At 39.6% G+C, this 11,662-nt stretch overlaps 1 protein-coding gene across 2 annotated transcripts in view; it reads right to left on the bottom strand.

Annotated features, from left to right (window-relative positions):
* Positions 1 to 11,662, bottom strand: part of Sec22a (SEC22 homolog A, vesicle trafficking protein) — a 69,767-nt gene that overhangs the window by 50,966 nt on the left and 7,139 nt on the right. For both annotated transcript variants that reach the window (XM_005344889.3, XM_026788193.1), the window contains exon 2: positions 11,298 to 11,496. In XM_005344889.3, coding sequence (XP_005344946.1) covers positions 11,298 to 11,479 — 182 coding nt within the window. In that variant the 5' untranslated portion in view covers positions 11,480 to 11,496. The remainder of the gene's footprint in view (positions 1 to 11,297; positions 11,497 to 11,662) is intronic.

The following is an 11,662-nucleotide window of genomic DNA, read 5'->3' on the forward strand; positions in this document are numbered from 1 at the left end:
CCAGGACAGGCTCCAAAGCCACAGAGAAACCCTGTCTCGAAAAACCAAAAAAAAAAAAAAAAGATGTAAGAATTGGCCAATAAGAAACTAGAGCTAATGGGCCAAGCAGTGATTTAATTAATACAGTTTCTGTGTGGTTATTTCAGGACTAAGCTAGCTGGATGGCCAGGACGAACAAGCAGCCTCTCCTTGCAACAGACGTTTATTAGCTGCAAGAGGAAATTCTATAGTAGAAACCAGAGAACTTGTTGACCAAGTTATTCTAATACCAGTAATGAGGGGCAGGCAGACAGCATGCATTTCCAAGTGTGGCACTCTAAGGAAAGGCATCACTTGTCAGTATTCCCAACTGGAATGTATAACCAGAATCTAATAGTGAAGAAACAGCAAAATAGGCAACACTCCAATTTTTAGGCAGGGAGGCATATTCTTTGGGGGAGTGGGGAGAGGAAAGGTTTTACTTGGAAGTGTACTTCCACATCATTGAAAGAAGTCAGGACAGGAACTCAAACAGGGCAGAAACTTGGAGGCAAGAGCTAATGCAGACAGAGGCATGGAGGGGTGTTGGTCATTGACTTCCTCACCATGGCTTTCTCAGTCTGCTTCCTTATAGAACCCAGAACTACCAGCCTAGGGATGGCACCACCCACAATGGGCTGGGCCCTCCCCAATCAATCACTAATTATAACTGGATATTATAGAGGCACTTTCTCAACTAAATCTCCCTCCATTCAGATAACTCTAGTGTAGCAAGTTTTCTTGTCAGACTATCTTTGGATCACCAGCCCCCATAAATGACATGGAAACAGTATTAATTATGAAAGCTTGGCCTTTAAATTAGGCTTTTTAGATTAGGCTTTTTCCTAACTAGCTCTTATAACTTAATTATCCTGCTTTTATTTTTTATTAAATTTTCTTATTTATTTTACATACCTAACACAGTTTTCCCTCCCTTCTCCCATTCCCTCCCCCTCCACCTCCTTTACACCCACCACCACCACTCCTCAGAAAGGGTAAGGCTTCCCATGGGAGTCAACAAAGCATGGCATATCAAGTTGAGGCAGGACCAAGCTCCTCCACCCTGCACCAAGATTGAGTGAGGCATCCCATCATAGAGAATAGGTTCCAAAAAGCAGTAGTAGCGCATGCCTTTAATCCCAGCACTCGGGAGGCAGAGGCAGGAGGATCTCCATGAGTCAAAGGCCAACCTGGTCTACAGTGTGAGTTCCAGGATAGTCAGACTGTTTGTGTCTTGAGAATATATACATTTGGCAGTTCATGTGCCAGGGAGAGATCCTGGTCCCACTACTAGGGACCCCAGGGAGGTATATTCTTTTAAAACAAAACAAACAAATGCTTGAAAAATAAAGATTATAAAAGTGCTCCCAAACAAAGAAGTCTAAAGAATCATGCCAACCACATATGATAATACCTAACCCCAGTCTGGATCCTGAGCAGAGGGCTGTGCTGCTATAATGAATATTTCTAGGATTAAGTGACAAAAAAAAAAAAAAAGAATGAAAGAAAGACAGAAAGGATAGCAGTATTACAGAAGCAAGATTAATTTACTATAGCTGATTATGGTATACAGTTAAGTAAAAACCCATTTCCAATTTTAGAAAATATTCTTTGCAATAGTTAAGAAGGCCTGGGCTAGGTATGTAGCTCAGTGTTTGCCTAGCATGAATAAGTCTAGGGTTTGAACAACTCTTGAACTTAATAGCTCAGGGTGGCATCAGACTTCTGGTCCTCCTGTCTCAGACTCGCAAGTGCTGGGAATGCAATCATGTGCTACCAAGGTAGTCTAAAATATATTTTCCCAAGTGATTTTCTTGTCTCAAAATACATTCTGTCATTATTAAAATTCTTTGCCATGTCATTAGCATTTGAATGTACTCCACAATAGTTTGAATAGCATGGACACAATTAGCAATTGGCTTCCATCCATTCAGAACTCTCAACTAGTAAAACAAAAGTAATTTCATTATTGTTTAATAATGTGACTGAAGATTTTGGTCATTTCCTGTGTTACGTCAGGGTTTTGCTGTACATCTACATTAATAGTTCAGTAAACCACAGACATCTAACTCACAGTTTATGGCAAATCTTGTTTGTGCTAAATTTAGATGGAAGATTGTGTGAGAAATACAGAAAACCCAATTTTTTTAAATATTATATTCTGGCATTTTCAGAAAGTCATCTACTTGTACGATGCTCTCTGAAAAGGCTATAAACCATTATACATTTGCCTTTCAGAGTAAATTTAGCCTTATAATTCTTTCTCTCAAATAAAAACAGCTTCCTAACAGTACATGCCAGGTCTGTTAATTTACATTTGCAATAAGAATAATAATTGCTTTTTTAATTATTGTTGATCCAGACAGAGATTCTTACCATCTCACTGAAGACTTCTTGTGAAACAGTCTAACATCACTACAAGCATGCTATCTGCACGTATCCATCATACTTGGTTCATGTTTATATATAGACACTATTCCTTAAGGAAGGTAAGAGTAGCAACAGTAACAACATGCTGATGTGATGACTACTCTGCTGAATATTTTGCATAAATTTTTTATTTATCCTCACAATAAAAGGCTACTAACTAGGTCATTCTGCAAATAAAGAGCCTTAGAGAGGTCAAGTAACTTACCCAAGGCCACACTATTAATAAACAGAGATGGTGCACCTGGGGACATACTTCAGTTGGTAGAGTACTTGTCTAGGTTTTACAAAGTCCTGTGTTTGATCTCCAGCACAACAAACCAAGAGCTGAGATAAACAGCTTATTCCAGAGCCTATAATCTTTTTACAACACACCAACTTGCATGTTGTATAGATTTTAATCTTTTTTCACTTTTTTCTCAGCCACAGATCAATCTGTTTTGTTCTGTTTTTCTTCAACTACATGAAGAACAATGAGATTTAGTGATCTGGAAGTTGTATATGTATATCCCCATGCCAGGAAAGCCTTCCAATTTTTCCACTTCATCTTCTTCTCTGCATCCCACAGAGGCCTATTTTAGAGCTTCAAGTGTGCCAACATACTCCCAGCCCCGTCACTCCTACAGAAGCTTCCAGAATATTGTCTTTTCCACTCTCCATGTGCACCAATCCTGACCTGGCTAAAGTCCACTCACCTATCTGTTCTTTTTTTAAATATATTATGTATACGATATTCTGTCTGTGTGCATGCCTGTAGGCCAGAAGAGGGCACCAGACCCCATTACAGATGGTTGTGAGCCACCATGTGGTTTGCTGGGAATTGAACTCAGAACCTTTGGAAGGGCAGACAATGCTCTTAACCTCTGAGCCATCTCTCCAGCCCCACCTATCTGTTCTTAAAGGCCTTTGAAAAGTGCATGATCTACAGAAGTGATTCTCAATCTGTGGATTGTGACCCCTTTGGAGGTCACATATCACATATCTTATATACCAGATATTTACACTACAATTCATAACAGCTGTAAAATTACAGTTATGAACTAGTAACAAAAATAATTTTATGGTTGGGGTCACCACAACATGAGGAACTGTATTAACAATGAGGAAGGTTGAGAACCACTGATCTAAGTGATCTCACCCTTGTGGTTATAAAACAGCAGCTGCTATTAATCATGAACTAGCTCAAGTTGCAAGTGTACATTTACATATTTGCATTCTGCAATGTCTTTTTAATTAACAACTGTACTCTATGAGAGCATGGATGGTTTCTGTATTGCCCACTATTGTACTCTTAGCTCCTAGAATAGTGGGATCTAGTGCATAATAGGTGTTCAATAACTGAACAAATAAAGAAATACCAAATGGGTATCACTCACTTGCTTACAGTCCAGTAGTGTCTACACAAAGTAAAATCTCAATGACTAAAACACAGAAAGAGTACTATTTCACCTACTCTTCCAGTCGCTGCTGTTTCAGTTCACTTTATCTTCAGTATAACCTGAAGCTAAGGGTGTTGGCAGAGGTCACTGAATGTAACAGTGAAAATGTGGTGCCTCTCCCTTTATCATTATTTTTACATATGCATGTTTGTACTGCCAATGGACACAGTCTCTTTTCTCTAATTTAATCACAACGGGTTTTTAGACAGGTTGTCCTATTTCCAGGATATCCTTAAACTCTTATGTAGCTGAGAACTTTTGATCTTCCTGCCTCGACTTCTTTGAGTACCTGGTTTATGTGGTGCTGAGGATCACACCTACAGCTTCAGCTAGACCCTCAGAATATTCAATATAATTTTTTAAAGATTTATTTGTGTATGTATGTGTCTCTGTGAGTCTATGTACACATGTTCAGGTGTGCATGCCTACACACAGAGGCCAGAGAAGGGACTCATTTCCCTCAGAAATGTTTGGAGTTACAGGTATTTTAATGTTCTTTTTTTATTTAAAAAAAATAGAAAAAATAGTACTTTTGAAATAGAACCTTTCACAAAAATTTTACTAAAATGAGTATACCAAGCAATGTCAACTTAGAAAGATAAAGAAGTCTGAGAATTTTAAGGAGCCCAAAGTGATCACACTGTCAGAGTTCTGAATATTATTTTCCCATGGAAACCATAATAATTTGCTTCCTAAGCCAGATGACGAGTTTATTCAACATGCATAGTATGTCTAAACTGATGTGAGTTGTGAGACTGCGCCCACGGTGGAGAAGCTCTCCTCTAACCAAGCGCGCTCAGAGCCACTGCAGAGTTCAGTGCCTGCCCATTGCAGGTGGTGAATAACTAGGCTACTGTTCTGGCTACAACTCCTGTCATCAGAAAATAGCACCAAAGAGTGAAAGGAAAGTCCTGCTACTGACTGAAACTAACAGACAGGAGGCCTAAAATGGCATTTTAGTTGAAAGTAGTTTAGGGACAAATACAAAATGACAGCATCTCCAGGCAAGGAGAGAGCCTAGAAGGCCTGCAGCCTGGCTGACTTCAAATGAATTCCAGTGAAAGAACCAATGAATTACATTGTTCCATTAAAATTCACAGTGGGAAAACTGGCCCCCACAGGGTATATGCCTTTTCATAAGATCAATGTCTCAAAATTAAAAGAGATCTCACAGACACAATCTGATTTTTTTAACTCCAAAGTCAACCACAGAGTGTTAAGGCCTCACAGGACACAATTTAATTTTCATAATGATTGCTGTAGCCATTTTTAAAGTAATAAAGTAAGTTTATTCATTAGATATTTATTACAGCACAAGGGAAGTACATCATTTATGAAACAATAATTCCTTAAAAATTACTATACTCATTGTCTCAGTGTGTGGGTGCACCCCTCTCTGTCCTGAGTTCCTTGCTCGTGCTCTCTCTCCTTCTCCTGATTTGGACCTTGAGATTTCAGTCCAGTGCTCCAATGTGGGTCTCTGTCTCTGTCTCCTTTCATCGCCTAATGAAGGTTAATATTCAGGAGGATGCCTATATGTTTTTCTTTGGGTTCTCCTTCTTATTTAGCTTCTCTAGGATCACTAATTATAGGCTCAATGTCCTTTATTTATGGCTAAAAACCAAATATGAGTGAGTACATCCCATGTTCCTCTTTTTGGGGGATGTTCTATAGGGAACTCACCAAGGCCACCTGGCCTGGGTCTGAAAAAGCATGGGATAAAACCGGACTCACTGAACATAGCAGACAATGAGGACTACTGAGAACTCAAGAACAATGGCAATGGGTTTTTGATCCTACTACATGTACTGGCTTTGTGGGAGCCTAGGCAGTTTGGATGCTCACCTTACTAGACCTGGATGGAGGTGGGTGGTCTTTGGACTTCCCACAGGGCAGGGAACCCTGATTGCTCTTTGGGCTGACGAGGGAGGGGGACTTGATTGGGGGAGGGGGAGGGAAATGGGAGGCGGTGGCAGGGAAGAGACAGAAATCTTTAATAAATAAATAAAAAAGAAAAAAATTACTATACTATCACTGTGGAATGCAAAATTATACAAATGGCTACTCTCACACTCTTCCCTGCTCTGCTCAATCAACAAGATCAACCAGTAAGGTTTCTTCAAAGATAAACAACCTTTTGGAGAAAATAGACTTATTTCCATGGTTGGGAACACTGTGAATTCCTAAAATATCTGTCATAGCTAGTATCACTGTCAACTTGACACACCAGGGAAGAGGGAACCTTAACTGGGGAACTGCTTTCATCAGACTGGCCACCCCTAAGCAGAGGACCCTGGTCCTATGAAAAAGGACAGCTGACCATGATCCTGGGAGAAGCCAGTAAGCAGGGCTCTTTCTGGTCCTTGACTGTGGCCCTACTGGAGTTCCTGCCCTGCCTTCCCCAATAACGGACTGTGTCAGAAAGTGTGAGGCAAATAAACCCTTCCCTCCTCAAGTTGTTTCTGATCATGGTGTTTATCACAGCGACAGAAAGCAAACGAGGGCCCCTCTCGCTTTAGCTGCTGCTATGACATGTGCAAGACACTGCACTAATGTGAGCCGTACTCCGAGGAATATGCTTTACCAGCAAAATGGCCTTCAGGCCACTGCAGTCGCGGAAAACCCATTGTTTCCCCCATACAGAGAGGGAGAAAATTAAAAGAGCTCTTTTAATTTTAAACCTTACTATTCTCATATTTCCCCCTCCAAACTCTAGTCTTTCTCTGCCAAGTCAATTAGACATCAATGTGAGGAACTAAGTGGCTTAGCCGACATTTACAACTTAGTTACTCTGACACTCAGTCTCTATGCAGATATGAAAAACATTATACTAAAAGATGAAGAATTAAAATAGTTAGGCTGGGTTGGAGAGGTGGATCTATGATTAGGAGCATGTACTACTTGCAGAGGGTCTGAGTTCTGTTCCAAGCACCCACCTCGGGTGGCTCATTACAGCCTCAAACTCCAACCCCCCAGGGAGCTGGCCCCCTCTTCAGGACTCCAAGGGTACCTGCATTCACATGTGCACAAATCCACATGTATGCAGCACCCCCCCCACACACAGACATTCAATTAAAAATAAATATTCAAAATAGGTTAGGCTGTGGTGGGTCAATTACCTCAAGGAGTTACAATCCAGTTACAGAGAGCAAATTAGAGAATTTAATATTTAAATGGTGAAGAAGAGCAGTTGAACAAGTTCTACATGAAACCTATGAAGACAGTGAGATCATCAGGAAAATGAAATACTAGTAATAGGAAAGGAGGTACTCAAAACAAGCAGGCTATAAACTGGGCTTTGACAGAAAGAGATACTTAGTATTTAGCGCGGCCAGGACAAAAAGGGGTAGCCTGGTGGCAGCTTCAGGCTGTGTGCCACGTTACTACTGCAAAGCCCTTAAGTTTCATCTAACTCACAGCAGGGAGAAAAAAAGGTCATAAAAAATGTTAAGTCAAGTAATACAAATAAACTGCCAATTTATATCAGACTGAATTCGCTGCTACATACCGTGAATACCCCTAACAGTCTAGAAGCCAACCAACAGAATCTCTTATTAATGAAAAAAATACATGATACTCTGCAACCACAGTTAAAAGTTCTCTTCTCCAGCCCCTTTTAAAAGCTTGACTACAAAAACAACATGCAGAGATGTTTTTTATGCCTGGTTATAAAAGTTATGCAATTTATGCATTTAAATATATCTGAACCATATTCTTGGATCAGGCTAGATTGGACCCTTATTGACTTATCCCATTCCTAACCTCTGTCATTTTTGTTTTGCCAGGCACAATGCCTGTAATTCTAGCACTCAAGAGGCAGAAACAGGAGGATCATCACAAATTTAAAGTCAGCTAAGGCACACAGTAAGATACTGTCTGAAGTTGGGCAGTGGTGGTGCATGCCTTTAATCGCAGCACTAGGGAGGAAGAGGCGGTGGATCTCTGTGAGTTTGAGGCCAGTCTGGTCTACAAGAGCAAGTTTCAGGACAGGCTCCAAAGCTACAGAGAACCCTCCCCTCCCAAAAAAAAATCATGTGCAATCAAAAAGTGAGATGGCTTAGCGGGTGAAGACACTTGGCTCCAAGCCTGATGACCTGAATTGGATCCCTGAAAGACACATGGTGGAAGGAGAGAGCCAACTCCCAACAGTACTCTGACCTTTGAATGTGGTATATGCCATGCTGGCAACAGTGAACACACCATCTATGAGCACACACACCCATTCACTAAGTAAATATAAAAGAAAATTTTAAAGCCATAATGCAACCAAATCAATAAACCAATCTAAAAAATAAATTTCATATCATGTCATGTCCTTATACCAAGGAATATAAGAAAAGAGTCACAAAAGGCTCACTACCATATCTACTTGAGAAATGCTAGCCAAATGCTGCCCCTTTTTTGGGTATCAGGTCTCAGGAACAGGAAACTGAATCCATGGCTGTCTACTGACTGGCTCTCCTACCTTGCCTTGGACACAAGGAATTCAGAACAGCACTTGCAGGTCGGTTCTAACAAATGCACAGGCCATGTGTTTGCATCTCCAGAAAGGGTTACCTCTGTTTTTATTCTCCTGAATCTAGTCCTTGCGTCTGATTCTTCATCTGGCCTCCTGAATTAATGTATTTGAAAATTGTCCCAAATCCTTTGTGGTAGAATAAGATAGGGTTAAAATAACTGATAGAAAATCTAAAATTCATAATTAAATAGAATTGGGACATAGTAAAAAATTTAGTGCATTTAAATTGCTTTTAAGAAAATAGAGCAAAACAAAAACAAAAAGATTTATTTTTTAATACCAGGTAGTTTCCAGTGTTAACATATACTTCAAGCCAATCTCCAATAACTTTGACATGTTTATCCCACTGCCTGAAAACAAATGGAACTGAAAGTGACAGCAGGCACTATAAAGGCCTGCTACCTAAATGCTTCATGTTTCAAGTCCTTGTCTTCCTCTAAGTAGAAGCAGGCTAAAGCATCATTTTGGATACAATATAACCACTATCATCAATATGTTATTTTATAGGTAAATCCTCAAAACTCCAATTAAATGTAACATCTGATTATTTTACAGTTCTTAAGTGATTCAAATAATTGTGGACATTCTCTAAAGTTCTATTCCAGCCCTCTCTATATTCAGGGGACATTTCTACCCTCAAACTTTGAACTGGATCTATGCAAATGGTTCTAAAATCCCTATCCCCCTTTCCACTAGATTGTCTCAATTGGGAAAGATCTCATAAAAGCCAGGTATGGTGGCCTGCACCTTTAATCTCAGCACTGGGAAGTCAGAAACAGACAGATCTCTGAGTTCCAGGCCAGGCTGTTCTACAGAGTGAGTTCAAGGCTAACCAGGACTACACTGTGAGACCCTGCCAAAAAAAAAAAAAAAAAAAACCAACTTACATGGGACTTCATCTCCTCTCCTCACATCCTAAACAATCCTTCTCCAAGGGCTGTTTAATTCTACAGCTTCATCTGCAGTATTCCACCTCAGCAGGCTTGACCATTATTCCTGTTCAACATTTTCTTTCTCAATTGTACATTTATTTTCCTACTTCACACTGTAGTACCAAGTTGACCTCTGAGCCTTATTTCTCTTAAACTTTCTGTTTTACTCCATGTTCTATGGTCTTAGGTTTTTGTTTTGTTGGTTGGTTTTGTTTTTGAGACAGAGTCTCACTATGTAGTCCTGGCTGGCCTGGAACTTATAGATCTGCTAGCTCTGCTTCCTGAGTGCAGAGTGAAAACATGAGCCACTTCCCACCTTTGCTTGCTTGTTTTTTAACCAAGTGACTTTCTTCCTTCAAACCTGTAGCACTAACCTACATACAACCTACTGTATCAAAATAACTTCCCTCAATTTGAACTTTCAGAGCAATCCAGGATCTGGTCCCACACTAGGTATCAAACCTGTCTCATAGCTACCTGCAAATCTTCATCCCCTAGCACCACGTCAGACAACTTAGCACACCTGCATGCCATGCAGCAGCACATACTGCTGCTTCTGCTTCCCTTCCCTAAACTTGGATGTCCTGCTTTAGGTGAATTTTAATTCTTCAAAACATAGAGTCTTATCTTAATAATAATAAAACACTTTGCTCATATAGCCTACATGGACCATGTCATTATCTGGCTTCCTTCTATGTTCAAATTAGCATCACAGACCCCCAAGTTAACTGATCTCTGATTGTTTCATATGGATGCTGTTCAAAGCGATCTCATTTGTTTTCATATAATTACAAATCATAAACTGACTTCCAAATCTAAATCTCCCACATCTGTCCTCTTTCAGGACAAGCTTCAGGATCACACATTCAGCCAACTGTGCCCCTGGAATGGCTAATGGGAATCTCAGATTTAACATGTCCAAACCGAACTTTTATCAATGAAATGCAATTAACCTCTCTAGTCTTCTAATTTTAGCCTCATTATACATGCAGTTTCTAAGGCCAAAAATCTACATATGATTATTTTCTTTTTTCCTTCACATTCTTAAAGTCTATAAGGGCCATGTATGGGTGTTAGGCCCAAAATGTAACCCAAATCCAACTACTCCTCTTTATTATCACCCCAGTCAAGTTGTAGTCATCATTTCTAACAGTCTCTCCTACCCATCACTCTATTTCTACACAGTCTCCCTTACACTCTTGAAAGTGGCTAGTACAACCTACTCAGAGCTAAAACCAGATCATACAATTCTCCAGCATAAAACTCCCCAATAAGTTCCTATTGCATTAGGATTAATAAAGTAACAGACTCATCATGGCCTAGAGGACCCTAAAAGACCTGTCCCAATCCTATCTTTCTGACCCCAAGTTCTGCTATTTGACCAATTCCCCACATGCTTCAGCACCACTGGCTTTACTTCTATCTTTTAAGATGTATTAAAGGGCTTCTCCACTAGCTGTTGCTCCAGCCTTACTCCTTATTCATAGAACCCTTCTGTAACTGCCTTCCTTTTCATTTTTATAATTTCTGGTCAAATCTCACTCTTCCTGGAGGACTCAATCACCACAGTCACACTCTATCCTATCACCCAGTCTTAAAGGATAGACAGATGGATAATCTGCCCTTCCAAGAGGATAAAACTTTACTTATTAGCATTTTCCCATACAATTTGCCTGCTACAATCTTGAGCACATAAGAATACTCTAATACTTAGTGGGCAATTTATAAGAAGCATTATGTGCAAAAATAAAGTTTTCTAAAGCTAGAATAAAATCCAGAGAATCTGCAAAAAGGTTGCTAGCATCAGGACTTCTACTTAGTATAAATTCAGAATATGACTGTTGACTTGCAAGTTCTCTTGAGTTAATAAAACATGTATTTCTATTGCAACCACTTAAATTTCATTAAAGTAACAACCTCTAGGCAAGTGACTAATGACAAAAACTTCCATAACATTCTTACTTGATGTTATAATGTCCAGTTTTCAGTGTACATCTATCAGGAAGTTGTGCAAGTTTCCTGGAGAGCATCTTAAAGTACTTTCTGCATTCCTGCACTCCTGTGCCCTGCTCATAATCAGTAGATGCAGACAGCGGCAGTCCATCTCTGACACGAATGACGGAGGCAGATAAAATCATAGACATTTCAATCCACAGAAGACCTAAAAAAAAAATTGAAAAATAAAAATCAAGGCCAACAAAGCACTTATAAAACTTTCTAAATTAGTCATAATAGTACTTACAAAACTTTCTAAATTAGTAGTAATGAGAGTATTCATAAAAATAATGATACAATATATTTCAAAAACCTTTTACTTTAACAAGCTT

Source organism: Microtus ochrogaster, chromosome 2 (genome assembly GCF_000317375.1).
Source record: "Microtus ochrogaster isolate Prairie Vole_2 chromosome 2, MicOch1.0, whole genome shotgun sequence".
In the NCBI taxonomy this organism is placed as follows: domain Eukaryota; kingdom Metazoa; phylum Chordata; class Mammalia; order Rodentia; family Cricetidae; genus Microtus; species Microtus ochrogaster.